Below are 25,948 nucleotides of genomic sequence, written 5' to 3' on the forward strand. Positions count from 1 at the left end.
CGGGCGTCCCGGCAGGTGGCCTCCGTTGTGGGTGACCAGCAGGCAAGTGCAGAGCCTCGCAGCAGGGTGGCCAGACGTAACTTTGGATGTTCCTCCTTCACAGACCGGCCACCATCACTGACAAAGTGATCCCAGTCTGCCTGCCATCCCCAAATTATGTGGTTGCTGACCGGACGGAGTGCTACATCACCGGCTGGGGGGACACCCAAGGTGAGCTGAATTCCAGGGTCTGACCTACAGCCGGCTGACAATTGAGTATTTGAAAAAGGTTGCACAAATTCCCCCTCCTGATTGGGTCTGGCTCCCTCCTAATATTGCCTGAACCCTTACCTTACTGTCTCCATAATCATTTATCAAGGGACTTGGTAAGAGGAAGGGGACAGTGTCCTTGAGTCCCTAAACCCATAACTGCAGTGTTAACGTGGCTTCCCCAGGTGAGGAGGTGAGGAGGTGAGGAGGTGAGGAGGTGAGGAGGTGAGGAGGTGCCGACCCGGCCCACAAATCCAGGGCCCTCGATTATTTTTTGTAAGAAGTTAACCATACTGGGTTCCCGAACTTGGTGTAAAACAATAACAATAACAGTTATAAACTAGTCTTCTTCCCAAGTACCCCTGTGTCTAATGGGGGTGAGAGACTGTGAGGGAGGGGACAGGCTGACAAATGGGAAGGAGGGAAAGCCCCAGGGGCCCAGTTCCAGGACAGCCTTTGCTGCGTGCTGATGGGGCCTTCTTGAGGGATCTGGGGTCGTACCTGTACTTCGCTCTGGGGACCCCCTCCTCGCTACATGTAACCTGATACTAATGTGTCCAGTAGGGTGGGTCCCGTGGCTGTGGGGACACTAGTACTGCTTTAGGATCTCTGCCTCACTTTCCCGGAAGGGCTGGTGTGGGCACTGGCTCCGCTAGGAGCTGGAGAGACCTTTAATCTGAAGAAAGGTTTTGTGGCTTTAAAAAAGAAGAGGACGGGAAACACTGGTCTAGTCCATTTCAAGTTTGGCTTCCTCCTTTCTGAGCTTTTCCCGCTGTTTCTCGAAACCTCATTTCCTTGACTCCCCTTCCCCCTTTCTCACTTCTGCATTTTCTGAGGCACTGAGGCCAAGGAAAGGGAAGGTGGAAAGTGAAGTGTCCTTCATGGGGTGTCAGGTGCACCCAGGTGTTTGCATTAAAAAAAATCTGAATGCAGGGCTGAAGTGCCTTGGATGCCCAAGGCCCTGGCTTCAGTCACAGCACTGAAAAAAAAAAAATTAAATGTTCCAAACCCCTATGAGTTAGATGATATTGTTCCTGTTCTACCAGTGAGGAATCTGAGGTTCAAAGAAGGTACAGGATGGCACAGCGGAAGCTGAAGCCTGTCCCTGGCGTGAGCCCTGAACTGGGACCCTGGTTCCCACACACTGGTGAGAAAATTTCCGCTCATTGGTGACGTCCCCCCTAGGCCAAAACACAGGCTGCCAGGCTGCAGCGGGAGAAGCTCAGGATCAGCTCTGCTGAATGGCGGCTGTCATGAATGACACAGGGGTCGCATCCCACAGGGCTCTTTATTACAATGCTCAAGTTGTATGCAGAAAATCAGGACAGGGGGATTAATAGTAAGCTGAAGAGGGGGGTCCTGTGATGCCCCAGGCCTCAGGCCCTCTCCAACCACGGTCCAGCTCTTCCGTTCTGGACACACAGGAGCTCCTTTGTGGCTGCAGATGCTGTGTGACCTCTGGCTCTGCCAGGTGGAGGAAGGGAGGCCACTGTCCCCGCAGCTCAAGAAATAGTCTTGAGGCTTGTCCAGGACTGTCCAGCCTGGATCTGGAGGCAGGACCCACTTGTGTCCAGCAGGGGTAAAAGGTACTTCCCTCAACACATTATGGATGTAGGGTGAAAGGCTGATCAGAAGTCAGACAACCAGCACACATGGTCCACAACATATTGACAAATTAAATATGGACCTAAAACTCATGAGGATTGGGAGTGGGCTCTGGCTCACGGTCTTTCATGTGACATCGGGCAGTTATGTGACTTCTTTAAGCCTCAGTTTCATGATCTGTGCTACCCTATAGGTTTATGCTGAAGACTAAGATTATGCACCATCACCATTAGCACCACCCCCACCTCACTGTCAGCATCAGCATCACCGACCACCACCACCAGCATCCTCATGATCATCACCATCACCACCACCATCATCATCACCACAACCACCATCACTACCACCATTATCACCATCACCACCACCAGCATCCTCATAATCATCACCATCACTACTACCATCACCATCATCACCACAACCACCATCACCATCACCACCATCACTACCACCATCACCATCATCACCACAACCACCATCACCATCACCACCATCACTACCACCATTATCACCATCACCACCATCACTATCACCATCACCACCACCACTATCACCATCACCACCACCAGCATCCTCATAATCATCACCATCACTACCACCATCACCATCATCACCACAACCACCATCACTACCACCATTATCACCATCACTATGATCACTATCGCCATCACCAGTACCAGCACCACTACCAGCACCAGCACCATCACCATTACCACCACCACCACCACCACCACCATCATCACTATCAAGGGACATCACGTAACCCATGGGTACCTGAGCCCTGAGAGAGGCCAGTCTGCCTGACCCCCAAGCCCATTCACTATTTCTTCTGTCCCCCTTCTCCACCCACATATTTCTGACTGTCATCCTGCCCTGGGTTTCCTGTCCCTCCTGGTTCTGTCACACATCCATTGAGAATATAATTCTCAGAATATTCACTCCCCAGGAGTCCCATAAAGTAACTTAGGCCTGCATACCAATTTCTCCATGGCAATAATGACCTCAGATCAATTAATGTTCTTAGTGTCTCATTGTGATATTCAAGCTCTCCTCCTCTCCTCTCACATCTCCAGACTTTCTCTGGCTTTAGCATTCTAAAGCAAAGCAGGCTTGAGGCCACAGGGCTCTTCGGAGTCAACCTCCAACCTGCCATCCTGGGTGCTTCCAGGGATCCTGCTGCTGGGTTTCCTTCTTGCCCCCTCCTCACAGCCCCACAAGGGTTTCTGTCCCCAGGTCACCCACAGCTTCCCAGCCCCCAGAAGTGCCTTCTCCACTTTGGCCACAGGAAGGCAGCACTTCCTCACACCATGGCAACTTCCTGTCACCCGCCAGGGATTTTTCAGGATATCTGTCTTGTTCAGAAAGCAGATAGGAGAACAGTGACACTCAGATAGAGTCGCCTGCAGCAAAATGTTCTGAGAAGGCAGCTACTCAGCTCAGCCAAGCTCCCCTGTCCTCAGCTTCTTTCCTAGTCCGGCCCGTCCTCCACGGCAGCTCTACCAGCCAAGGGTGGGCGCGGCTTTGGACAGTGACATCGGGATAGGCCTCTTAAGGGCTTCTGTGATTTCCAGACTACAAGTTTTCTGAACCCAGGTCCATCATCTAAGTTCAGGCAGAGTCTTTGGGGAAGTGATAGTATGTCATTTCTGGGCTGTTCCATGCCAGCAAAGCAAAGATTTGTTGCAAAACTTTGAAAGCTGGGCTTGCAAAATTGGAAAACTAGATCATCTGTGAAAACACTAAGATGTCCCTGGGTGTGTCCATCTGGGAAAGCAGTATTTCCTCTGGCAATTCTGCAAATGCTCTATTTCGGTTTGGCGAAGAAAAAATACCCATTTTCACAGAAAAGAGAAATGCAACTAGCAAAACATGTATAGGAGAATGTTCCCTCTTCCTAAATGTCAAAGATGTGTGGATTAGAAAGTGAATCAGGACAATCGCCATCTATTATGTTAGCATTTTTTGAAGTTGTAATGTTTTAATATTATAATATGAAAACTCACAAGGATGTGGCAATTTTTTTTGGGGGGGGTGACATTTTACACTGTCCTACCCTTTCAGAAAATAATTTGGCAATGCAATTGGGAGCCATAAATGTGTTCATATAATTTCTGGGAACTGGGACTTAAGAAAATGTTATAGAACAGGAATGAATTGCATGAGCAGAGATGTGGAACACTGGAATCCAGAGTAGGGCCAACAAGCAAGGCAAAGAAGCATTTAGGTGTCGACTTCAGAGAGCTAAGTTCAAGGTCAATGCCATAACCCTCCAAGCCTTAGTTTCCTTAGCTGTGCAACAGAGATGACAGAACTGCCTACCTCACAGGCCTGGTGTGAGGGTTAAATGAGGTGTGTCGCATCATGAGCTGTGTCTGAATAGGTTGGTTCTCAGTAAATGGTACTCATTCTTTTATTGCAATAAGAATATACACAGTGTAGAATTCACTATTTTAGTCAATTTGAGGGGTGCATTCAGTGTCGTGCATCCATTACCGTATTTCTAGAATATCTTCCTCACCCCAAACGGAAATTTGGTGGCCATCACGCACTCACTCCCCCATCAAAGTATTAAGAAGATTTTAGCATAATAAAAAAAGGCTTATGCTCTACTGCTGAGTGGAAAAAACCAGGATTTGAAATTGTGCAGTATGATATAGATAGTGAATAAGCACAAAAATCCTGAAAAATAGGTAAAAATAGTAGCAATCTTATTTCTCAAATTCTCTTCATACACTCAAAATGATTTGTTTATAGTTTTACAAGAAAAATAAAAGTAAACAAACAACAAACCCCAAACACCATGAAGAGACACAGACTGCCACAGGCAGGACTCGGGGACACAACGTCACGTAGAAAGTCCACCCTTCGCAGGACCATGGTGCTTGGGCCGCATTAGGGCTGCTCACCTTGTGAGCAGACAGACAGAGACTCGTCAGGGTTGCTCCGCTGGCCTGAAGTCTCCCTGTGGATGTGTGCTGGGCCCTGCCACCGTTTCCTTACTCTTTAAATGCAGGGACCTTTGGTGCCGGTCTTCTCAAGGAGGCCCAGCTCCCCGTGATCGAGAATAAGGTGTGCAATCGCTACGAGTATCTGAACGGCAGAGTCAAACCAACGGAGCTGTGTGCTGGGCATTTGGCCGGTGGCACCGATAGCTGCCAGGTAAGAAAAGACTAAAGAGACCCATGTTGGTCTTGGGCAGGCCTGTCTCAGCCCCTTAGACATTTCAGTCCCAAAGTGGCAAAGTCAAGAAGGACTTGCAACCAAGGCCCAGTCTCAGTATTGTGGAGAAACCTCTGCTCAGGCCTTGAATGCCTATGCAGAACATCCGGGTGATTCCTCTGGCCTTGAGTTCCAGATGGGCAGGCAGGTGTATGTTCAGTACTGCCGCTTCCACAGGCCACAGGTCTCCTTGAGCTATGCTGGTGGATGTGAGTTAGGGGAAGGGAAGGGGGCGGAGGGTCCAGGCCAGAGACTAGGCCAACGCTTTGCCACTGTGCTCAGCCCCGCTGGGCCTCAGGCAGAGGAGGAGGCAGCAGCATTCCCAGGGCTTGTTTCCCAGGGAAAACACAACAGTGTGGTTTTGCTGAACATGCTTCGCTAAGTGCTTAGATACTGCACGTCGTCAAAGGATTCTTTCTTCCTGATTTTGAATCTTGGGAAAACTTACATACTGATGGCAGAAGGGTGACATCCCACAAAAAAAGAAGGGCGGTTTAACCTTCATATGGACTTTCCCCTCCCTCCATCCAGGGGGACAGCGGAGGGCCTCTGGTTTGCTTCGAGAAGGACAAATACATTTTGCAAGGAGTCACCTCTTGGGGCCTTGGGTGCGCTCGCCCCAATAAGCCAGGCGTCTACGTTCGTGTCTCAAGGTTCGTGACTTGGATGGAAGGAATTATGAGGAGCTTTTAATTGAATGGGAGATAGCATGAAGCAGCCACTTACCTAGATGCTGGAACGTGTGGGTAAAGAATTCAGAGCGCTCAGAAGTAATCGACAGTAATCACACCGAGCCGCTGAACTCGGCGACAGCCACTGCCGACCCTCAGATCTTTTTGTACTATTGTGGATACATTTTTCATGGACTACTGGATTCTGTCATAATAAGGCAACACGGCCATGCCATTTGTTGAAAATAAACTCTGTACTTACTTTGTTTTGAGTTGATTTTATTGTGGGGGGGAAATATTTTCACGTTCTCCATTTGTCTTACCAATTTCAAATGAACAAACTACATTGTTAGCTTGTTTTCCTAAGCAACAGTTGCTGACAGGAGTAAGAAGCCTGTAAGATCAGAGAGAAGGGAGCCAAAAAGTCTTAGGACGTCCCTCAGGCATTGACCTCATGGACTGAAGATGGTCTGACACTATCTTCAACGTCTCTCCTTCCCGTACTGGGCTAATGTTCTCACAGCTGCCCATGGATGGGGAATCAGGAGATCATGTTCTATCTTTGGGAATGAATTCCATTATTGATGATTTGACTTCAGCCCAGCCCAGGGGACGCAGAGAGTTGTATATCATGGTGTGAACCGGGCAATGGAAGTGTAATACAAGACCAGTCAAGAGTCTCCATGTTATTCTGGGTCACATCTGAGTGTAGGGATGGTGTCAAGGGCTTAAAAGGAACAACAAACCTGTGTTGGTGGACGGCTTGTTTTCTATCTCTGATTAGCATGGTTCAGAAACAGTATGAAGCACATGATTTTTATGCTTTCAGTGTTTCACAGTGACATGTTCAGGAGGAAGAGAAAGGATGGATTTTTGAAACCATTAAAAATTTTTTATTGTTGCCAAACAAAAATATCACCTCGAGATATGACTAGAAGGTGACAGGTATCGAAGAGCAACAGCCATCTTACAGCAAAGAAACGCCAAAGAAAAGTAAAAGCGAATGTTGGGAACACAGGGTGAATGCATTATTAAATTCTCATAAGGCTGTGCTTACTCCCTGGGCAGAGTATGAGCATTCATATTCAATTCTGATTGTGCTTTAAGGATTAAGTTTATTCTATAATCAGCACACACATCTTAGGTACTATCACATGTGTGTATGTTCCACACAGAGAAATGTTCTTCTTCATTGGCAAGGTTTCCCTCTGGTACCCATTATACCTGTGCACACAAAGTTACTCATTAAAAAAAATTGGCATATGAGATATACTGAATCTGAAAGTATAACAAATGTAACACACAAAGAAGAACACTATATTTCTTTTTAAGTTCCCTGTTTCAAAAGTCTTGATAACAGAAAAGAAAGTTCAAATCCACTATTAGTATACATAAAGTCATTTATACAGCTGCTGCTAATTCTTTTAAGCCTGGATACAGTTGATCTTTCCTTTAAATGAAAACATAAGCTTTCCCCAGGACAAGCACAGAGTGCCAAGATTACAGGAGAACCGTCTGTGGGTTCCACTCTACCACAGCACTGTCGCAACTAAACCCACAAGTACAACATAAACATCTCTTCACTTCTAGAACCCTAAGACCCAGGGACTCATAATCCATGGGGTTTGTTGAGTAAAGAACAAAACTGTGGCTGAAGGTTCCATTAAAGGAGAACCAAAAATATCCTGAATAGTCTCAGGCCCCAAACCTGGTTTTATAAATAATAAAGCCCAAACCCTGAATAGTCCAGAGGATCTTTTCTTATTTATGGAATGAGGCCTAACTCTGCCTGGAACCCCAGATGCTGCAGAGGAAGTGGACAGAGGGACAGCTGACCTGTCCAGGCTGGGAAGGCTTCCAGAACTTAAGTGAGCAGAGTAAGCGCAGGCTGAGCACCATGTGTGGCCCACGTCCCCAGTTCAGTCTCCTTGTTAAGACGATTCCCACATCTTCCTCCTCCCTGCTCTTCAGAACACTCAGTTCAGTGCTGTCCCTTCATGGGATTTGATGAACACATTTCTATACATCTTTCCTAGATCCTTGGTTTGCATGGACTGCATTTTGTGCATGTTACTAGGGATTTTATCCAAGGGTGCCTTACCTCTGAGCTACATCCCCAGTCCTGTTTTTAAATTTTATTTTGAGACAGGATCTCACTAAGTTGCTGAGGTTGGTCTTGAACTTGTGATCCTCCTGCCTGGGTCTCCCAAGTTGTTGGGATCGCAGACATGCACCTCCATGTCAGCTCATCCTGCATTTTTGATGGAGCTATTACAAGAATCCGTGGTGGAGGCTTCTCTTGTTTCTCTTCAACAGTAGGAGTCAGAGACCACTGTTCCAACCCCAGAAAAAACCAGGAAGGACTGTGCACCTAGCAGGCTCTTGGCTAAATGGGCCATATATGTTCCCAGAAACTCTGATAACATGATAAACTGTAACTTACACAACATCATATAAAAATACTCCGGATGGTTTGAACTTATTCATATGGCATTAAACACACCGGATCATGCCGCACCAGGGAGCTGAACATGGCAGGCGCAACTCTGGAGGCTCAGCATCTTAAGAAGGGTCGTCTTCTGACAGCTCCTTCCTGTAGGCTTTGCAGGGCCTCAAAGGTGAGCGCTGGAAACCTGGGTTTTCTTTTTCCTGTGAACTCAAAGGAGAAAAGAGAAAGTCCTTGTGAAAGACTCTGCCACTAGTTAAAAGTCTTCTCATTAGTGCTCACGAGCATAGCTTTGATCAAAGCCCCTCATGAGGAAAACCTTGTAACAACCCGACCCAAAGGTAACAAACAATATTTTTGATCTGCTTCTGGACCCTACAAAGGGGTTCATTAGCATTATAACATATAGCGTCCTTGTGAATTCCAACTATATAACGTGGCTTGGAAGTGAGCTGTCGATGTGAACGAAAGTGGAAGAAATGGAAGAATAATTTGCCGCAGCTTTAGAAGGGAGCATGCTAACAGGTTTCCACCATTGGGTGCTAAGTTGTCTTGTTCCAGAGTAAGTAATCACAGGTCATGATAAATGAGCTTAATTTATGGGACAGTAAATCATACTTCCACTGGATTATTTTTGAAGGGTAAGGACTAGGTATAATTAATTCACCTAGCTTCTTACGAAAATTTATAAATCTGAAAACTTAAAAAGAATTTGTGTAACTTAATTTTTTGTTAGTGTGATTCTTTATGTTTGTACATTAGTTATCAAACAAAAATATTGGATATTAGTTTTCCCTGCACACCATTTAGACACCAATTTCCCTCCTTCCCTCAGTCAAAAAAAATGGAACCCTCCACTTCTCCCAGTTGTTTAATCTAATTTCAATATAACTCCATTGGTTGAAGGGCCCTGGTCTCAGATGACTCCCTCTTCCTGTATTTTTTCCTGATGAGTTCCGACTGGTTTGGGGATCAGGAAGAGCACATCGCTCAATCTAAACAGGTCCAGCCAGTGCAGGGGACCACCAGGGAGAATGCCCGTCCCCTGGCTGGAATATTGGTGTGAGTTGTCACTAGTGAGGCCGTGACTTTGATGAAGGCACCCGCTCACTGAGTGCTGGAGGTCTGGGGGCCCCAAGGACCTACACGTAGGCCCAGGCCACCAACAGCCAGGAGGACACTCCTCACCTTTGATCTGCGATCCTGGTCTGAGTGAGGAGCACTGGACCGTGATAATTTCCCCTTACACTATGGAACTCTTATTTTAAGGGAAGTGCATTTCCTTCCTCACTACTTTCCTCCTCTTCATTTTAACCTTCTTGAACAGTCTCGCTTTTCCTGGACTTCTAGCCTGGCTATGACGGGGTTGATAGGGCTGGACGCCCCACTACTGACCCAGTCCCCATACCCTGATACAAACCTAGGGGTCTTAGAGGCTCAAGAGGACTTCCTAAGGTTTTAATAATTTTAACCCATTTCTTTCATTAACTTAAGTTTGTTTTTCAAAATGGGGGTGTCACAAAGAGAAACTCCCACCCCATCCCTAATTTCTGGCAGTATTGTTCTTGGGTGAAACATAAGGTACAGTTTTGGTGGGAATAAGCCACTACCCATCAATTTCCCGGTTCCCTGCCCTCTGATTGGTCCATCCTGTCAGTAGGCAGCCAATGGAATGTGGTTAGCACAGGGGTGCACACAGGCCTTAGGAAGTTCAGGGGAGGGTTAATCAATTTTAGTTTTCCAAAACATCATCGGAAGTCAGGACAAAGAGACCCTGTCTAGGTTGGCTGTGCCATGCAAGGTTTCTACTCATGAGACCCTTGCAACGCTCGCCTATCCTGGGGAGGGCAATGGTACCTGATTAAAAGGGGGACCTTTAGAGGGGACTGTCCAGGCCTACTGGATGGATACTCCCTACTCAACACAAGTCACCAATAGGACACAGGTAAAATGAAACTACCCGGACAGTGGGGCCACAGGTGTACAGAGAGCATCAACCCCCGTCCTGGCACTTAAAAGTCGGGAAAACATTCCGATTTCCCAGCGAGGGAAGAAAATTCTATTTCACAAAATTGTGTAGACTATTAAATGAAATAGCTTATGTGAAACCCCGAATCACGCAGGTACTTCTAGAACATCAGCTTCTACGCTCTTCCCAATGAGCAAAGGAAGGTTTAGTAAAATCCAGTCTTTTTAGTAAATATTGTTGATACATTAAAAGAATCAAAAGATCTACACCCTTAATTTCTGGGTCATTAAGATTGATTTTTATTTTTTTAATTAGCTGTTAAACAGTTTTTTTTTGTTTTTTTTTTTTTTAAATTACACCTAGCCACCAGACCACATGTTCTGATGGGGGAAAAAATCTAACACTATGGACGTAATAAAAGATTGTCCTCTGCCCCACACGTCTTCCCGGTCCATTTCCATCTGTGAGGGTATAAATGATTATTTCACATTTTCCACTATGCATTATCATATTCACATTTTCTACCTTTTTATCATGAAAAATTTAAAGGAGGGAAAATGAGAATTTGTACAATGTGAATTTTTTATATTACTCTTCAGATTTATATATTATATAAATATATATTATATTATATGGTATATAATTATATATTATACTATATGTATAATATATAATATATAATATATATAATATATTGGTTGGATATTATTTAGATAACTGAATACTATTTAGATAACCCACTTCAAAATTTGGTCTCTCTTTCTCTCTCACTCCTATCTGTATCTATGTATCCATCCAGCCATTTATCTATTTATGTAATCTGTCATATATGCATCTTTATTAACTGTTATCAATCGATAATTTATTATGTATGTATCTATTTTTACCTATGTATCCATCTGCCTGCATATCTATCATGGATGTTATCTATCTATTTCTATCTATCTGCCTGTCATCTATTTATCAATCTGTTTTTCAGGGAGGGATTGCTATGTAGGTTTACTTTTTAGTCAAAACTGTTCATGCTGCACTTTGCAATCACCCTGAGAAGCTTCCTGTGTCATTCCGTACAGACGGACCTCACTTCTTTTCCTCCATAGTTTAAAATGCTGTTTTTGAAAGAACATGGTGGTGCATGTCTGTAATTCCAGCAACTCAGGAGGCTGTGGCAGGAGGATGGTAAATTCAAGGCCAGTCTCTGCAATTTAGTGAGGTCCTAAGCAACTTAGTGTGATCCTGTGTCAAAATAGAAAATAAAAAGGGCTGGGAATGTGACTCAGTGGTAAAGCACCCCTGGGTTCAATCCCCAGTACCAAAAGTCTAAATAAAAATAAAAAATAAAATGCCGTTTTTATTTAGGAGGTGTTGGATTTCGTACCGTACCTGCCAAGTCTCTCCACATCGTCCACTGTCTCTGGCAAGGCGACGCCCTTGGTTTCAGGCAAAAGCATCACGAGGCCACCACAGACTGACGCCAGGACACCTGTGGAAGAGGAGAGGCATCACCTCCTAGGGACGCACAGGCGATGCCCCTGCCACCCTGCTGATCTTAAGTGGCACCTGGCAACAGCGACCTCTGCTTACCCCGACGGCTCCCAGGACTCCAGTGGCTTCCGCCTTCCTCGAGCCCTGTGGGCACCTGGCTTCCCGCACCCGCGGAAGCACCTGTTCATCTACTCATGTGACAATTATAGTTACGTGTCATCCAGCAACAGGGCCGGGTTCTGAGGGACGTCTTCAGGTGACTTCCCTGCTGTGCAAGTGTCATGGCGTGTACTTAGGTTGACTGAGATGGCGGCGTCACCAGCAGATAGACCTGAGGGACCTCCTTCTGACATGCCGTGGGTGGCCAACCCAGTGCCCTGGTGTGGCGCCTGTTTATGCAGTGCTGGCTCTCACTGCTTCACAGGGAAAACAGCCACCACACAGGGTCCTTCTACTGCCCTTCCTGACACCACAGCTGAAGAGCATCCTCCCCTTTCCTCGGTCACGTTACACTCTAAGACGTGGCCCTGCTTCCGCCCAGTGGCAAGGCCTCCTCTGTGTCTGTTGGTTTGACTTCTCGCTGCACTGATCAGCGTACTCACTCCCGTCTCTTCCAAGAGCGGTCTTGTCTGTTCACCTCAGGCTGTGTTCCCTTTTCTGCCCCTTTGAGCCCAAATTCGTGCAACATCATCCTATTTCTCCACATCCTCATATCCTAGTGGTGTGCTGGTAAGTGTTTAACAACCAGCTCTGGAAAATAAAGCCCTGGCTTGTAGCTTTGCCCATTTCCATGGTGTAAATGCTCCTACTGTGGACATTCCAAGCTGCCAACATGACCTCCCTGAGTGCAGCATGGGGAAGCAATGGACAGTAGCCCTCTATTCTGTGGTATTTCCAGCATAAAGCTATGGACCTTATAAATGACCCTCAGAACACACACAGTAATAAAAATGTGGAAAACAAATCAGGAGCTGTTGAGTATTTATAGTACCTGCATTTACTATGTCTTATCGTCTGCATTTTTAAATGAGGGCCGTGTTTAGCGACTGGCTCACATAATTCTTGAAGCCGTCACACGTGGCCCTGCCCAGGCAGTAGGAGCCGGTTCCGGCGCACCACTTCTCCCGCGCTTCCCAGACTCAGCTCCTGCTCTTCCAATCTGGGTTCTGCCCTTCCCGGCTTTTGCTCCAGCCAGATCCCCAGTGACCCCCTGACCCCAGACACCCTGGGGCTGCTTCTGGGCCTTGCTGCTGGGTCTGTCTGGCACCCGCCTTCCCTGAGCTTCTCTTCCCCGCTCGCTCGCCAGGTTCTCCTCCTCTCCTCTCATACCCCTCCCGTCTCCAGTGTCCTGCTTCCCAGTCACTGTCCCTACCTCACTGGTAATCTGTGTTCAGATGCTCCCAAATCCCCTCCTCAGTCCACACCTCTCTTCTGGGCTCTGTGTTCTTGGATTCTTTCAGGCTCCCTGTCCTGCAGACGGACTCCGTGCCCTTCCTGGGGGTGTGGTCTGCCATGTCACTGCCCTGCTGACCCCGTCAACCATCCTGCCTGCCAATCTAGCCCCTAATGCTTCCCTAGTCCATCTGCCCCTTCCCTCCCACTGCCAGTTCCTGCTTAGACCAGGTGGCAAAGGTCTCCCCCTAGATCACCACATTCTTTTCATCATCTTCCCACTAGAACGGTTTCCTTCTAATTCATTTGCCAATCTGCCATCAGAGTCCCATTTCTTCATGTAAAGCTCTGCAGGAACTGCTCACCGCTCTTTGGATAAAGAACAAAGCCTCCGCACATCTGGGATCTGTCTTCCCCTGGCGACAATTCCCTTCAGGCCCCATGGCACACACTGTACTCTATCCTTTCAACTCCTGGGGCTGGAGGGCGCCATCTTCCTCTTGCGCTCAGCCTTCCCATGGCTGGAGCACAGCCAGCACCTCACGTGGGTTTTCTTCTCATCTTCAGACCCCAGCCTGGACATTACTTCCTTCCTCCCAATTTCCTCTGGTCGACTCAACAGGGCAGGTGTGCCTGGGGATTTCGGCATTTATCATGCTCTACTGTCCCTGGAGTTTTAGAAACTTGGCTCTGGGAGGGAAGGGCCCACCCCCAGTCCCTGTGCCAGCTGAGCAGCTCCTGTCTGCAGGCTGGGCTGTAGTCTCAAAAGACTCGGCTAAGATATCTCCTAGAACACTCGGTCCTTGTGGGACGATGGCGCCCTCTTTGCTATCTCATGCTGGTCAAAGAATTAACCCTGACTTTGATGATCAAATCCCATTAAATAATTTGAAGTGATCTTGTATCAAGCTCACTGGTGTCAAGTGGTCAGAAGCTGATCTTCTGTCCCTAGCACTGTCAACGGAGTTTTGCATGAATCAGAATGTATGTTTCAGGAACTCAGGATTTTTATTGGAATTTCAACTGTTTGAACAACAAGTGGAAAACATTCCCTACCTGGAGTAAGGAAGTGGAGATGGGGGAAAGGCCCATAAGAAAGGGGTCACCCTATGTCTTACTGATGCAGAGCGTAGAGAGAGGTGCGAGATCCGGGTGGGGCAGATGGAAGGGCACTGGAGAAACCCCGTGCAGAAGGCCTGAGGTCCCTCTCTAGACAGAGCTAGATCTCTTCACAAGTTCCATGAGGACTGGAGGTGGGAAGGAGGGCGTGAATTTGAAGATGTGGAGGAGGTTACAGTGTATGTGGAATGGTCTGTGTCCCTGTTCTTTCAGCATAGCCTTTTTAGATCAAAGCCAAATAAGATCTGATACTGACAGACATCAAATATTTAAAAACAAAATTAGTCTTCAGGCTGATTTTTAAACAGGCGGAAGATCCAATATGGCCCCCTGTAAATTTTTGTCTCCATTCCATATAATCATAAAAGAGTGTTGCAGTATTTGATCTTAATTCAGGACCTAAAGAAGAAGACCAATGTGATCACAGTTTACCTCCACCTTTCAATATACAGTAACCTAAAACCACTTAGGATTTCACATTTTATTATTATCAGACGGGCTCCTCAGAACCGAAGCAGTTGCCATAGAAAGATGAGATGGACGTCATCAACATCAAGTTCATAGTCATGACAGTTTCTGAGAATGCAAAGGGTGCGGACGGAAGCCCTTGGGGAAGCATTCAAGAGTCCTTACCGAAGATGATCAGAGGCAGCTCCAGCCACACGGCTGCCAGTCGGAAGAGCAGAAATGGGGCTATGATTCCCCCAAAATCACACAAACCCGAACAGAGCGAAACTCCAAAGTTGCTGCAGAATGAAAATTAGTTTTAAATGAAAAGCATTGAAATAAAAATTCGAGATAATTAAAATATTCAGACACATTAAATAGCAGAGAAATTGTGACCACCCTCTCCATTTCTATCATTTTCGCTTTGAAAATGACCGTTCTCTTGAAACTCAACGAGCCATTTCCTCCTGCAATGCTTCACCGGGAGGGAAGGGGGAAACCCGCAGTGTTGGTGCCGCTCACTAGCTGGCCTGCACCGTGGCACACGTGCCACCTTGGTACCGTGCTTGACTGCTCCTCCAGCCAAGGAGGCCGATTCGCCCTACTCCGTGCGCCCATTGGATGTCCTCAAAACCGGCTGCTCTCGAAAGCAGGGCATGCGCTGTGCTCAGAGACGCCACAGCCTTGACACCACGTGGTGCTTCCCAGCAAGTGCATCCAGGTGTTCCAGGTCCAAGCTGCGTGCCTGTCCCCAGAACCACAGCTGTGTCTGCGGTCATTTTTATGGGGAATGGTCTGTCACACAGGGGGCAGGTAGCAATGCTAAAAGCAGCTGTAACTCAAAGCTCACCTTCTTTGCTGGCTGAGTTCATCCCAGCCAACAGAGCACCAAGCTAAAAGAATGTTTGGCTGCGGTTAATTAGGAGAGAGAGGACGATATGTTGGAATTACCGTAGTGTCGTTGGGTACAGTTCTGAATTTACCAAATAAACAATTTCAAAGGCCATGGTTATCCCTAGTCGTCCCAGGGTGGCCACGGTGGTCCTCAACCATGCTGTCCCTGCAAGCACACAACATTTGGAAGTGCAGTTAGGGGTCTGATTTCATTAACCTTTTCCATAATAACAGACGGCATGTGCTTAGTGTCCCCCTGCCTAAGTCTTTGCTAATTTTAAGCACAAATAATACAATCCTCTAATACTGCAGACAGTTTTTTAATAACAACCATGGTGATAGCTAATTTTTAATGTGCTAAAGGTGTCTTTCTGAGCAGGGTTAGATTACAGAAATGTCTGTGAAGTACTCACTACATGGAACCATGCTCCATGCAGTGCCTTCCCAGAGAGGAGCCCACTGGCCTTCTGTCTGGAAGGTAGTCTCCCTGTGCCCTTGAGAACCTGACCATAGTCAGATGCCACCTGTGCTCTCTCTTTACAGACCAGGAAAACTCTCACGACTACCTTTGTTTTCCAAGAGAACAGCAAGGCTTGGAGAACAGGGATCTTGGGAAGCAGGCATCTGAGCTGAGTGTCATCCCCAAGGCAAATGCCTTTTGTTGTCTTTCTCATCCTCAATCATGCTACGTCCTCCAAAAAAATCATCCAGAAGGAACCACAGTCCTATAAACAAGTTGGTTCACCTATTTTAAAATGGACCATCTTAAGGCTACGGCGGCAGTGTGAAGAAACTCCCTCTTCCTCCCCAGTAACTCTGGGAAATACTAATGTTCTCTATGAAACGTTCTCTTTCTTGAGTTTTAAGGGCAGAAGAAGCACCGTTTTAATTCTGGAAAGTCCGTGCTTTAAGTTTCTTAAGAGTTGTTCCGTTTTGTCTTCCTTTCCTGGAGGCCGTGGTAAGAGGATTCCTGACGACATGAACAAGACCATCGCTGCTCTCCAAAGCAAAGCTGACTGTCCAGCGTCTTTGAACATGAAGCCCTTACCGTAGTTTAGCTTCGTTCAGTTTTTAGTGGAGAAGGAGGCATGAATGAGGAGAATGGAACAAGAGACTCAAGCTCAGTAGAGCTGTGTGTGTTCTTTCCAGAGAATATTCAACCAAACAAGCCAAAAAAATGAGCTCAAGCCCTCTCAGTCAAACCATTGCCAGCAGAGCAAGCAGAGAAAAACACGGGCTGAGACTTGAGATGGCTGCTGGGAACCGCCACCCCTCCTCCCGTTTACTGCCACTTAGCTGCACACTGCCCGAGGAGGACTTCCTAATGTATTTCTTGTCTTCCCAGACAGAACACCTGTGGCTGTCACATCAATCCTTACACCAGGGAGCGAGGATTATCTGAGCTGCACTGATGTGCTGGGCCACCCTCTGCTCTGGCACAGAACGGTTGTAAACATGTGTTTTGTTTAGGTTGCGTTTTTTCATGAAGCCCAGGGAGGGGGACTAGGAAATTCACTCCAGTCCTGTCCTCCCAAAAGCAGGTGCTGTGGGAATGGAAAGTAGGAGCCCTGGCCCAGACTCCCTGGGTCTCAGCCTGATGGGTCCTCTCCAGCTGCTCTCAGGCTGCGGTGGAGAAGGCCACCTGCCACTGTGGAAATAACTCCCTGATCCACGTTAGGTACTTAGGTCAGGGCTTCTTTCTACTGCATGGAGATTGCTCTGTGAGTGAGTCCTGCGACCAGTTCAACACCCATTTAGGCTTACAGCTGAGGCTAGAGCTGTTGGATGGACATGAGGTAGCAGTACAGGGTTAAGTCCCAGTTGGTGACTGTAGAAAGGACAGTGGACACCATGCTTAAGATTAGTGGCAGGAGGCCCTTTCCATCTACATCCACTGTTCAAGACAAATAGCAGGAGAACATCCAACCTCGCAAGCAGATCTGGCCACAGCTGCGTGCTTGTAAGTAACCGAGAACCTCATTTAAATGCATTTACATGCTAAAAGGTACTGGGGGTTGGGGGGAACCTAATACATTTTTAAGCACATTTGGATCACATGGAATTGGCACACAAAGATTGCAACATAGCTTATGAGCATGTTAATTTCCAGTCTTCATAAACACAGATATACTGTTAACCCCTTGATTTTGTTGCTCCTCTACCTGTGGGACAGTCACCTGTCCTTGCCATTCTGCCTCTGGGGCAGCCAGATTTGTATGTGAATCTGTGCAATAAATGATCCTATTCCTCTCTTTGTGAGCCATGTTTGATTTCTATCCTGCATGAGCTAAAGGACCTACTGAGGTGGCAACAAACAGAACCAAATGAAAACCAAGAAACCAAATCAACACACACACACACACACACACACACACACACACAATGAAAACCCTGTGTGGTTAACTTAGATAAATAGTCAACTCAGTACAGGTTGACCCCCTGTAGACGTCCTGCTCACTGACCTTGCTGAAACACTCCCAAACCTTTTCTAAGAAAGGGAGTTTAGACTCAGACTGCAAAGGAACAGAGATTTTGTTGAAATGTGTACAAAGAGAAGCCCCTATGGCACTACACACTGTTCGCTAGTGAAAAGAAAATAATTTATTAGGATGTCTGAATTACATGTGAAAATTTTTATGTGCACATGAAAAACTTCAATTGTCCGGGTAAAATATTAAATTCATTTTGGGGTAGAAATAGACATGTTTTGGTGTCAGTAACAAAAATCACATTACAAGAGCACTATAGCTCATCTTCCACAGAGTTATCTGAGGACTAGAGAAAGAGATATCCCTCTCTGAGTGATTACTTGGTCAAGCAATTAGAGTTTTGGGGAGCGACGTCCCATTTCTTGAGTAAAGGACTCAAAATTTAAAATATGATTTTAACTCTCTCTGAATGCACCATCTGCTCTGAGTTCTGAAATAAAATTTAGTAAAAAGTCCTAGTAAAGATATGTAAATTAAGACACCAATGGACTTACTTTTTACTTACAAAAAAGATAAATGTAGAATACTTTTTCATTTTAGAAAGACTTCCTTACACGGTTGGGTTTGTGGCAATCAAAGTAAGCTCAAATTAAAGATAACAGACAGGTATGGATAAAGAAAGTTATTAATTTCCAGACATTGATTAGAGTTCATAAATTTGAGCCCAAAGCAGGGAGTCTTAGATGAGGAGAAAGCCAGAAAAACAAATTTTTTTTCAGAATTTTATTCTCGGGCCATGAAAAGCTGGGTTGGTAGAGGGAGACCAGGTTAAAGTGTTGACTGTGAGATAATTTTAGAGATGATTTCTACAAAAGCAGCTCATCGGCATTCTGTGTGGGGGCTGTCCACTCACTGGTGACGTCAGAATGGCTGAGAGGAAAGGCTTCCTCGTGTTAACTGGACAGTTCCTTGGACTCAAGTCTGAAAGTGCCTTTGAGTTGGAAGGACTACCCACTCAAGGAAACAACCTCTGCCACAGCTGGAACTCACTTTAGGGATTTGAAACTCATTCTTCCAGTCATCCACGACTGGCATGTGACTACGGAAACAGTCGACTCGGCAGAATATATGAATAAGACGTGCCCAGGCGAAGAGCAAGCAGTGCTCAGTCCTGCTGAAAGCACTTCCAAAGCTCCAGCTGGGAAGTTGCCTCTACAAAACACAACTGAACGGATCAAACAGGAAAGATTATATGTGAAGTTCTCTGTGCAATACCTTGATTCCCACCCTACTCTGTGTGGTTTGGACATAGTCTTTTTTTTTTTTTCCAAGAGCAAAAAGTTTTATTGAAGAGATAGGGGAGAGAGAGAGAGAGAGAAAGAGAGAGAGAGAGAGAACGCTCCAGAGAGGAGGGAGTCCAAAGTTGGTACCCTCTGGACACACAGTTTTAAATGCTTGCTCTGGGGTCATGTTGAGAGCAACACACCTTGAAGTCATCTCAATTACTCTAGGATCGGAGAAGATCTAGAGCAAAGTATATGCCAAGAAATGACAGATCATGGTGTACATGATTGCTCTTTCTCCCTGCTTTCCGATTTTCACCTTCAATGAATACCTCATCCCTACCTCACAGTGATGGGACCAAAGTAAAGCAGAAAGCGCAGTGAACTCCTAAATGTTCTCCATTTTTCACCCTTCCAACTTTGCCCTGAGGGCAGGAATCTATCTCCTTCACCTCTCTCTCCCTCTCCTTGTTGAGTGGCTAACAATTAATAAATATTAAATAGACACATATTGACAGATAGATAGCCATCATAGAGTTTCCCCTACCCTTAGAGTATGTTAACTCAATGTAATGAGTTGAATAGTGTCCCTCAAAATCCAAGCCTACCTAGAACCTCGAATATGACCATTTGGAAATAGGGTCTTCGTAAGATGCAAGTGATTAAGATGACAGAGACAGAGAGATGAGAATGTCATGTGAAGATGGGGACCCAGATTGGACCAATGCCAAGAAATGGTGAGGGTTGCTAGAAACCACCAGGCACCACGAGAGAGGCATGGAACCGACCAATCTTTCCTCAGAGCCTCGGAAGTAACCAACCCTGTCATGCTTCCATTTCAGACTTCTGGCCTCCAGCAGTGTGATGAAATCAATTTCTGTTGTTTTAAGCCACCCAGTATGTGGTACTTTGTTATGGTGTTTCTAAGGAACTCAGTACACTCAAGGAAATAAGATGAACGTGTTTCTGTTTATCCTTAAAAATTCCCACAAGTCAGGGGACTTGAACATCTTTTTCCTTTTCTGTTCTGAAAATTGGCATTTCTGCAATTTTATTCAAGTAGTGTCTACTTGATGTCACGGAAATTTATAAATCTGCATCTGGTTAATGAAGTCTCCTGAAAATGTATGACTGTTTTGACCTTTGCAAAATCACCATGGTCTTTCCTGATCCACAGAGGATTCACCAAGAAAGAATGACTCCTGTGCAGACACAAAAGACCACCAGAGAACCCAGCCTCTGCGGAATACCCACTCCCCCCGGGGTAGGAGATGACCCACTGGCTCTCATCCTGGGGGTTTAAGGACTTCCTCTTTCTAGCCCTTGCTGTGCTGGTGCCAGAGGCCTCTAGGTCTGCTAATCCCACATCTGGAGACACCGCAGTCCCTGGCTTTCTCCTTCTGTTTACAGTCCCAGCCTCTCTAAGAGAAAGTCACCCCCTCTGTCCTGGAGAGACAGAGAGTGCCAGCTGTCATCTGGGTTCTTAGCGTCTCTCCTTCCTCATAGCCCTCATCCACGCTCTTGCCGTCATGAGAGCTGCCTCCACCCCTGACCCCTCCTCCTCCCAAAGGTCACCAGACGTTGCCAGCTTCCTGCATAGTCTGCAGGGACAGGCAAGCTGGGGACTGACCAACCTCAGGCCTCCTTGCCTGAATTCCAGAGATAACGAAGAACATTTCGTTCCTGAACCCGCAAGGATTTCATATTTCTGGGAGGTGTTCCCTAGTTTGGAAAATTTGCTCCTCTTCTTTGTATCTGGCACGTTTCACTCTTCACACATGCTGGTTCCCACTTCTGGGAAGTTTTTCTGGGTTCCCCTGATGGATTAATCCATCACTCCCCACCCTCCCATCCATCCATCCTTCCCTCCCTCCCTTCCTCCCTTTCCTTCCTTCCTTCCTCCCTCCCCTCCCCTGCCTCTCTCTTGTAAATAATCCTGTTGGTTCCTTTATCATAGTGAAATGTGACAGTCTGAGCGTCTGTGTCCCTTAGCAGGTCATGACTCACTCCAAGCTGAGAACCGCGTCTTTCTGTTGCCCACCATCTAGTGTTTAGCATGGTACCAGCAATATGGCAGATGGTCAGGAAGCAGGTCAAACACGTGTCAACCACGCCATGACAGGAAGTCAGACAAAGGCGAGTAAAAATAAACAACATGATGAGCTAGAATCGGCATGATACCTAGTTCATCAATAAATACATCTAAAAATTGAAAGAAAAGAAAATTCTGTAGAATCCATCTCTTTTCTTCCAACTTTACACTGATTGACTGGAAAACTGCCATTACCCCGCTCGCCTGGCGTCCAGACTGACGCGATGGCACAGTTCCTCAAGGCCAGCAATTTCCCGTACTTGATCATTTTAAGCGTTTCCAAGTTCTTTAGCAGATTCCCGACATACACGTGGGGAAATTACCTTCTGGTAGGAACGCGGTGACAAGGCAGGCCACCCCCGCCACGATATTGCTGGCGGCGAAGGGGAGGCGCCGTCCGAAGCGCTCGATGGTCAGTAAGATCAAGAGCGCCGCAGGCAGTTCTGCCACTCCCGAGATGAAGAAGTCCACGTAGAGGTTGCCGCCGACGATTCCCAGGCGCATGACCAGTCCTTGATACACCACTGCACTGGTGAACCTGCAGCGACACCGACAGACACAGGGAGAGCAGGTGAGCGCCAACCTGGCCTGCCTGGAACGCAGTGCCATGTGGTGAATGTGACAGCCGCTTTAAAACCCGTCACGGGTCAGACTTACCAAGCAAACATAAGTATGAGTGTGCATTTCCTCATCTGGGGAGTTCTCACCAGATCGAGAAAGGATGGGTTACTAACTTCCTCGTCAGTAACGGTGATCTGGGCGAGAGAAGCAGATTTCAGGAGCAGTATGCAGCGAGAAACACCTGCAACCACACTGACGTACTAGCTAGGGTCAAAGCTGCAGCATCCAGTGATCCCACTGAACTCCTGGGATGCTTCAGAACTACGTCCCAAACCTGAGCATGGAAAGCTTGCCCTCTGGCGTTCTGAGTAAGTCAAATGCACAGAGGTGAGGTTCCTCAATTGAGATTGTTCTCAGGATAATTGCAGGACTTACGTTAAACAGCTCTGAGTCAACAAGGAAAAAAGGTGTGTTCTAAAGTAAGTCAGGGGGGCTGGGAGATAGCTCAGTTGGTAGAGTGCTTGCCTTGTAAACACAAGGCCCTGGTTCACTCCCCAGCACCCAAAAAAAAAAAAAAAGTCAGGTGTCTGTTCATTACACTGAGGGAAGCGAGTTTAAACAATGGGACCCAATCAAGTGTTTTTTTATATATTAGATCATCGAGTCTTACTTTGACAAATGAAATAAGAAGCCCAAGAGCAAGCATCAAAGGCATTATTTTGCTTTCTTTTGTCATTTACTGGAATCTGGCATCTTTTTGATGCAGGAAAATTCGGCTCATCCAAGCAGATGGTATTGTCCTCAACTCAATCCAGCGAATGGTACTTTGGCCTGCTGTATACGAGACTCTGCAAAGGAGACGAGCCAAGGAGCAAGGCACCACTGGCCTCCAGTCCAGTCTGCCAAGGCCCAGCACAGTTCCTCACAGCGACCACTGCACCATGTTCCACTGGGGTGGACAGTCTACCTCTCCTGGGCGCCCTCTGACCTCCCCAATCCTGCTCTTCTCCCTGCCCTGGAGTAAATGATGACTTCCAGACCTCCACCTCGGCTCCTCTGGTGGGTCTGGTCCTCTCTCCAGAAGTCTCGAGCTCTTGGGGGTGGGCAGGGACTGCACTGTGGCACCAAAGTGCCTGGTGCCCAACCCATGAGCTTAATGATGAAATCTGGAAGCAAGAAGCCAAGTGCCTGGGCCACAGGGCTCCCCCAGAGTACAGCCTTTTGTTTTTGTCCTTCTATTAAGCAAGAACCCAGGCTCCTGAAGGCAAGGCCTCTCCTGTCTTCGCAACTCCATCCAGCCCGGAAGGAATGTAAATCTAGGCACATTTCCCTAAGACTTAATGTCTCTCTACCAGCAATCACAAGAATTTGACACAGAGCACAACCACACTGATGGAGCCCTGTCAATCGTTGTCAATGCGTCCACCAAAGCTTGATATCTGATGCTTGTTTGCGCTGGGAAAGTGTCACACATGCAGCAGGAGACTACTACCGAATGGTACACCGAGTCACGTTCTCCCCTTCATCCCGCTACATTTAAAACACTTTTAAATTGGGATGTGTCTTACAAATGAACTTAGAAGAAAGCAATGCATCAGCTTAATGAGCATGGGCTTTTTGGACTTGGTATATAAAATGATCGTCTTAAAATTAATGTCTTAGAGTAGACAAGACAACAGTTGTTTCCATGAGGACACTTATGGAAGTCTGCTAATGGATTCCACCATCCATTCTTTCCTTCTCTCTTGTAATAACAGAATCTGTGGAATTTAGCCAGGCACATGACTGCTAGTTAGAGTCTTTTTCTAGCCTCTCTTTCAACTATGGTGGTTCTGGGACTAAGACCTCAACAATGAGTTGGTTGTGGACACCATGAACAGCGTTCTAAGTCTCATCCCTTGGAAATAGCTTGCCCTTCCTTTACAGTCTGCTGCCCGGGATGGAAGAAGATGCTGGTGAGCTTCAGCCATACAGTTGATTGCACATGATGGTGGAGCAACAAGATAAATGGAACCTGGATCCTGGGGACGTCATGGAACAGAGCTGGCTTACCAGAGCTGGCTACTCACCCCTCGGGACATGTTAAAGAGAAAAATACATGTCCATGCTTTTCCCCCACTATATTTCTTTGGTATCTTGTTTCAGCATTGAATTGACCTGGATCCTAACTATACAATGCCTACCAAAATATTCCTTAGCTGACCTTCTAAATGTTAAGATTCCAAGGAGGATTTTTATTTATCTACCTTTGCCTTTATTTCTTTAAAAATAAGGCAGAAATATTGATATGGAAGATAAGAACTTGTGTATTACAACAATATACCATCATATGGTTTATTACCAAAATGCTTTCACAAAGAGTTTCTATTCATTGTCCACATGAAAATAGCTAATACCTAGAGAGTGTGTGACACTGGTTAGATACTCATTAAAGCCCTGTAAAGTTAGTACTTTTATTAATCTGATTTTATAAATAAGAAAGCAAATCTTAGGACTGTAGAGATTAAATAGCAGAAAGGTGGCTGAGCCAGGATTCCAAACCAGGTAATTAGAGATCTCCCCAATTCTGACCCCACACAGCACTGACCGCAGAGGAAACTTTTATTCTATATACGTTCTTTCCGGTTGATGGTCAGTCATTTCTACATGCTTTTCAAGGATGACACTGTACACTTGACAAAAAAAAAAAAAAAAAAAAAAATAGCCTTTAGTTCAAATACTGCTTTATAAAAAAGTTGAATTTGACTAAAAGGATTTAGATAATTTAGATCTGACTCAAATCATTTAGATCTGGCAGATCCTGAAATTCAGGACTGAATCACCCACAACAGGATAGCTCTCCTCCATGGAGGGTCCAAGACTGACTTCTGTCGGCTCCCTTCTCTCACTTCCGGCTTTCCACAGCCCAGACCTGGCTCTGTGTGGTGAGTCCCGGCTCTGCTCTGCTCTCTCAGGAGTCCCTGAGGGGATCGCTCATCTCCACCTTTGCACTGCTGTCCACCCAGCTCACACAGAGGTGACAATTATCTTTCAAAAGCAATATTCGTAATAATTTGATATGGGGTGTCTTCCATTTCTTCTTCAGTCTTATTTCCTGCCTACAGCTATGACTCCGTCTGCCAGATAAGACTCTGAACAAAGTCTCTTTCATTCAGGCCCAATGTCAACATCCTGGAGTGGAAGGGAAACAGCATGTCATGGATTTCACAGATAATGACATTCAAGTACCTTTGCAGATTTTTCAGTCCTTCGTGGTCTGTAACTCTCCCTTAGTGATACGATAAGGGAGTGTCTCTTGCTCTCATCTTTGCTCTGTAGATGTCACCTTTTCCTACCCAGATCTCTATTTATCACTGAGCACTGAGTTACAAAGTCAGAAGGTGACGACAAGGCCATAGACTTCTTAAGGTTCAACTCAGAGGACTGCTTTTTTTTTTTTTTCTTGCAAAGGGCCAGATGATATTTTGGTTTTTCAGGATATAAATGCTCTGTTGGCTGCTTAACTTTGCCAGTAGTGGGAAAGAAGCAGTCATGGATATATATATATATATATATATATATATATATATATATATATGAATTCCAATAAAACTCTTACTTCCGAAGAAGGCTGCAAGCTAGTTCTGGCCTGCAGGCTGTTGTTTGCTGGAGGATCTTCCACAGGTGGACAATTGTTCCCACTAGGGAAGAAGCAACAGAGGCATAGGCAAGCTAAGAAGCTCACCAAGGAGACCCATGGACAGTAAGTGCATGAACCAGGAGGCTGATACCAAAGTCTGTACCTCACTATGCTATATTGTGCCTTCAGTATATAGAATATAATATTTATTTTATTGATGTTTTATCACTTCCTTCATGTTCTTATGAGGTAGTGAGATTATGTTGGGTTTTTCCTTTGGGTTATAAATATTCTCTTAAAAAATAACACAAGTACTTCTGTAACAAAAAATAGATCACTTCGAAAGTGGATTTAAATTAAATAGTAGTGTACCTAAATGTTCATCAATATTATTCTCTGTATTATTGCCCTTTTCTCTTAATAGAACTCACATCACACAACACACACACACACACACACACACACACA

At 46.0% G+C, this 25,948-nt stretch overlaps 2 protein-coding genes across 4 annotated transcripts in view; one reads left to right on the forward strand and one right to left on the reverse strand.

Moving 5' to 3' along the window:
- Positions 1-6,011, forward strand: part of Plg (plasminogen) — a 34,646-nt gene extending 28,635 nt beyond the window's left edge. For both annotated transcript variants that reach the window (XM_047558984.1, XM_047558985.1), the window contains exons 17-19: positions 104-210; positions 4,868-5,013; positions 5,605-6,011. In XM_047558984.1, coding sequence (XP_047414940.1) covers positions 104-210; positions 4,868-5,013; positions 5,605-5,766 — 415 coding nt within the window. In that variant the 3' untranslated portion in view covers positions 5,767-6,011. The remainder of the gene's footprint in view (positions 1-103; positions 211-4,867; positions 5,014-5,604) is intronic.
- Positions 4,345-25,948, reverse strand: part of Slc22a3 (solute carrier family 22 member 3) — a 90,097-nt gene continuing 68,493 nt past the window's right edge. The window contains exons 6-11 of one of the 2 annotated variants that reach the window (XM_047558986.1): positions 21,958-22,055; positions 21,624-21,838; positions 15,554-15,662; positions 14,789-14,901; positions 11,543-11,642; positions 4,345-8,400 (exon numbers count right to left, since the gene is read on the reverse strand). In XM_047558986.1, coding sequence (XP_047414942.1) covers positions 8,307-8,400; positions 11,543-11,642; positions 14,789-14,901; positions 15,554-15,662; positions 21,624-21,838; positions 21,958-22,055 — 729 coding nt within the window. In that variant the 3' untranslated portion in view covers positions 4,345-8,306. The remainder of the gene's footprint in view (positions 8,401-11,542; positions 11,643-14,788; positions 14,902-15,553; positions 15,663-21,623; positions 21,839-21,957; positions 22,056-25,948) is intronic. The other variant, XM_047558987.1, reaches the window with a different exon arrangement.

The sequence above is a fragment of the Sciurus carolinensis genome, chromosome 7, assembly GCF_902686445.1.
Source record: "Sciurus carolinensis chromosome 7, mSciCar1.2, whole genome shotgun sequence".
Classification (NCBI taxonomy): domain Eukaryota; kingdom Metazoa; phylum Chordata; class Mammalia; order Rodentia; family Sciuridae; genus Sciurus; species Sciurus carolinensis.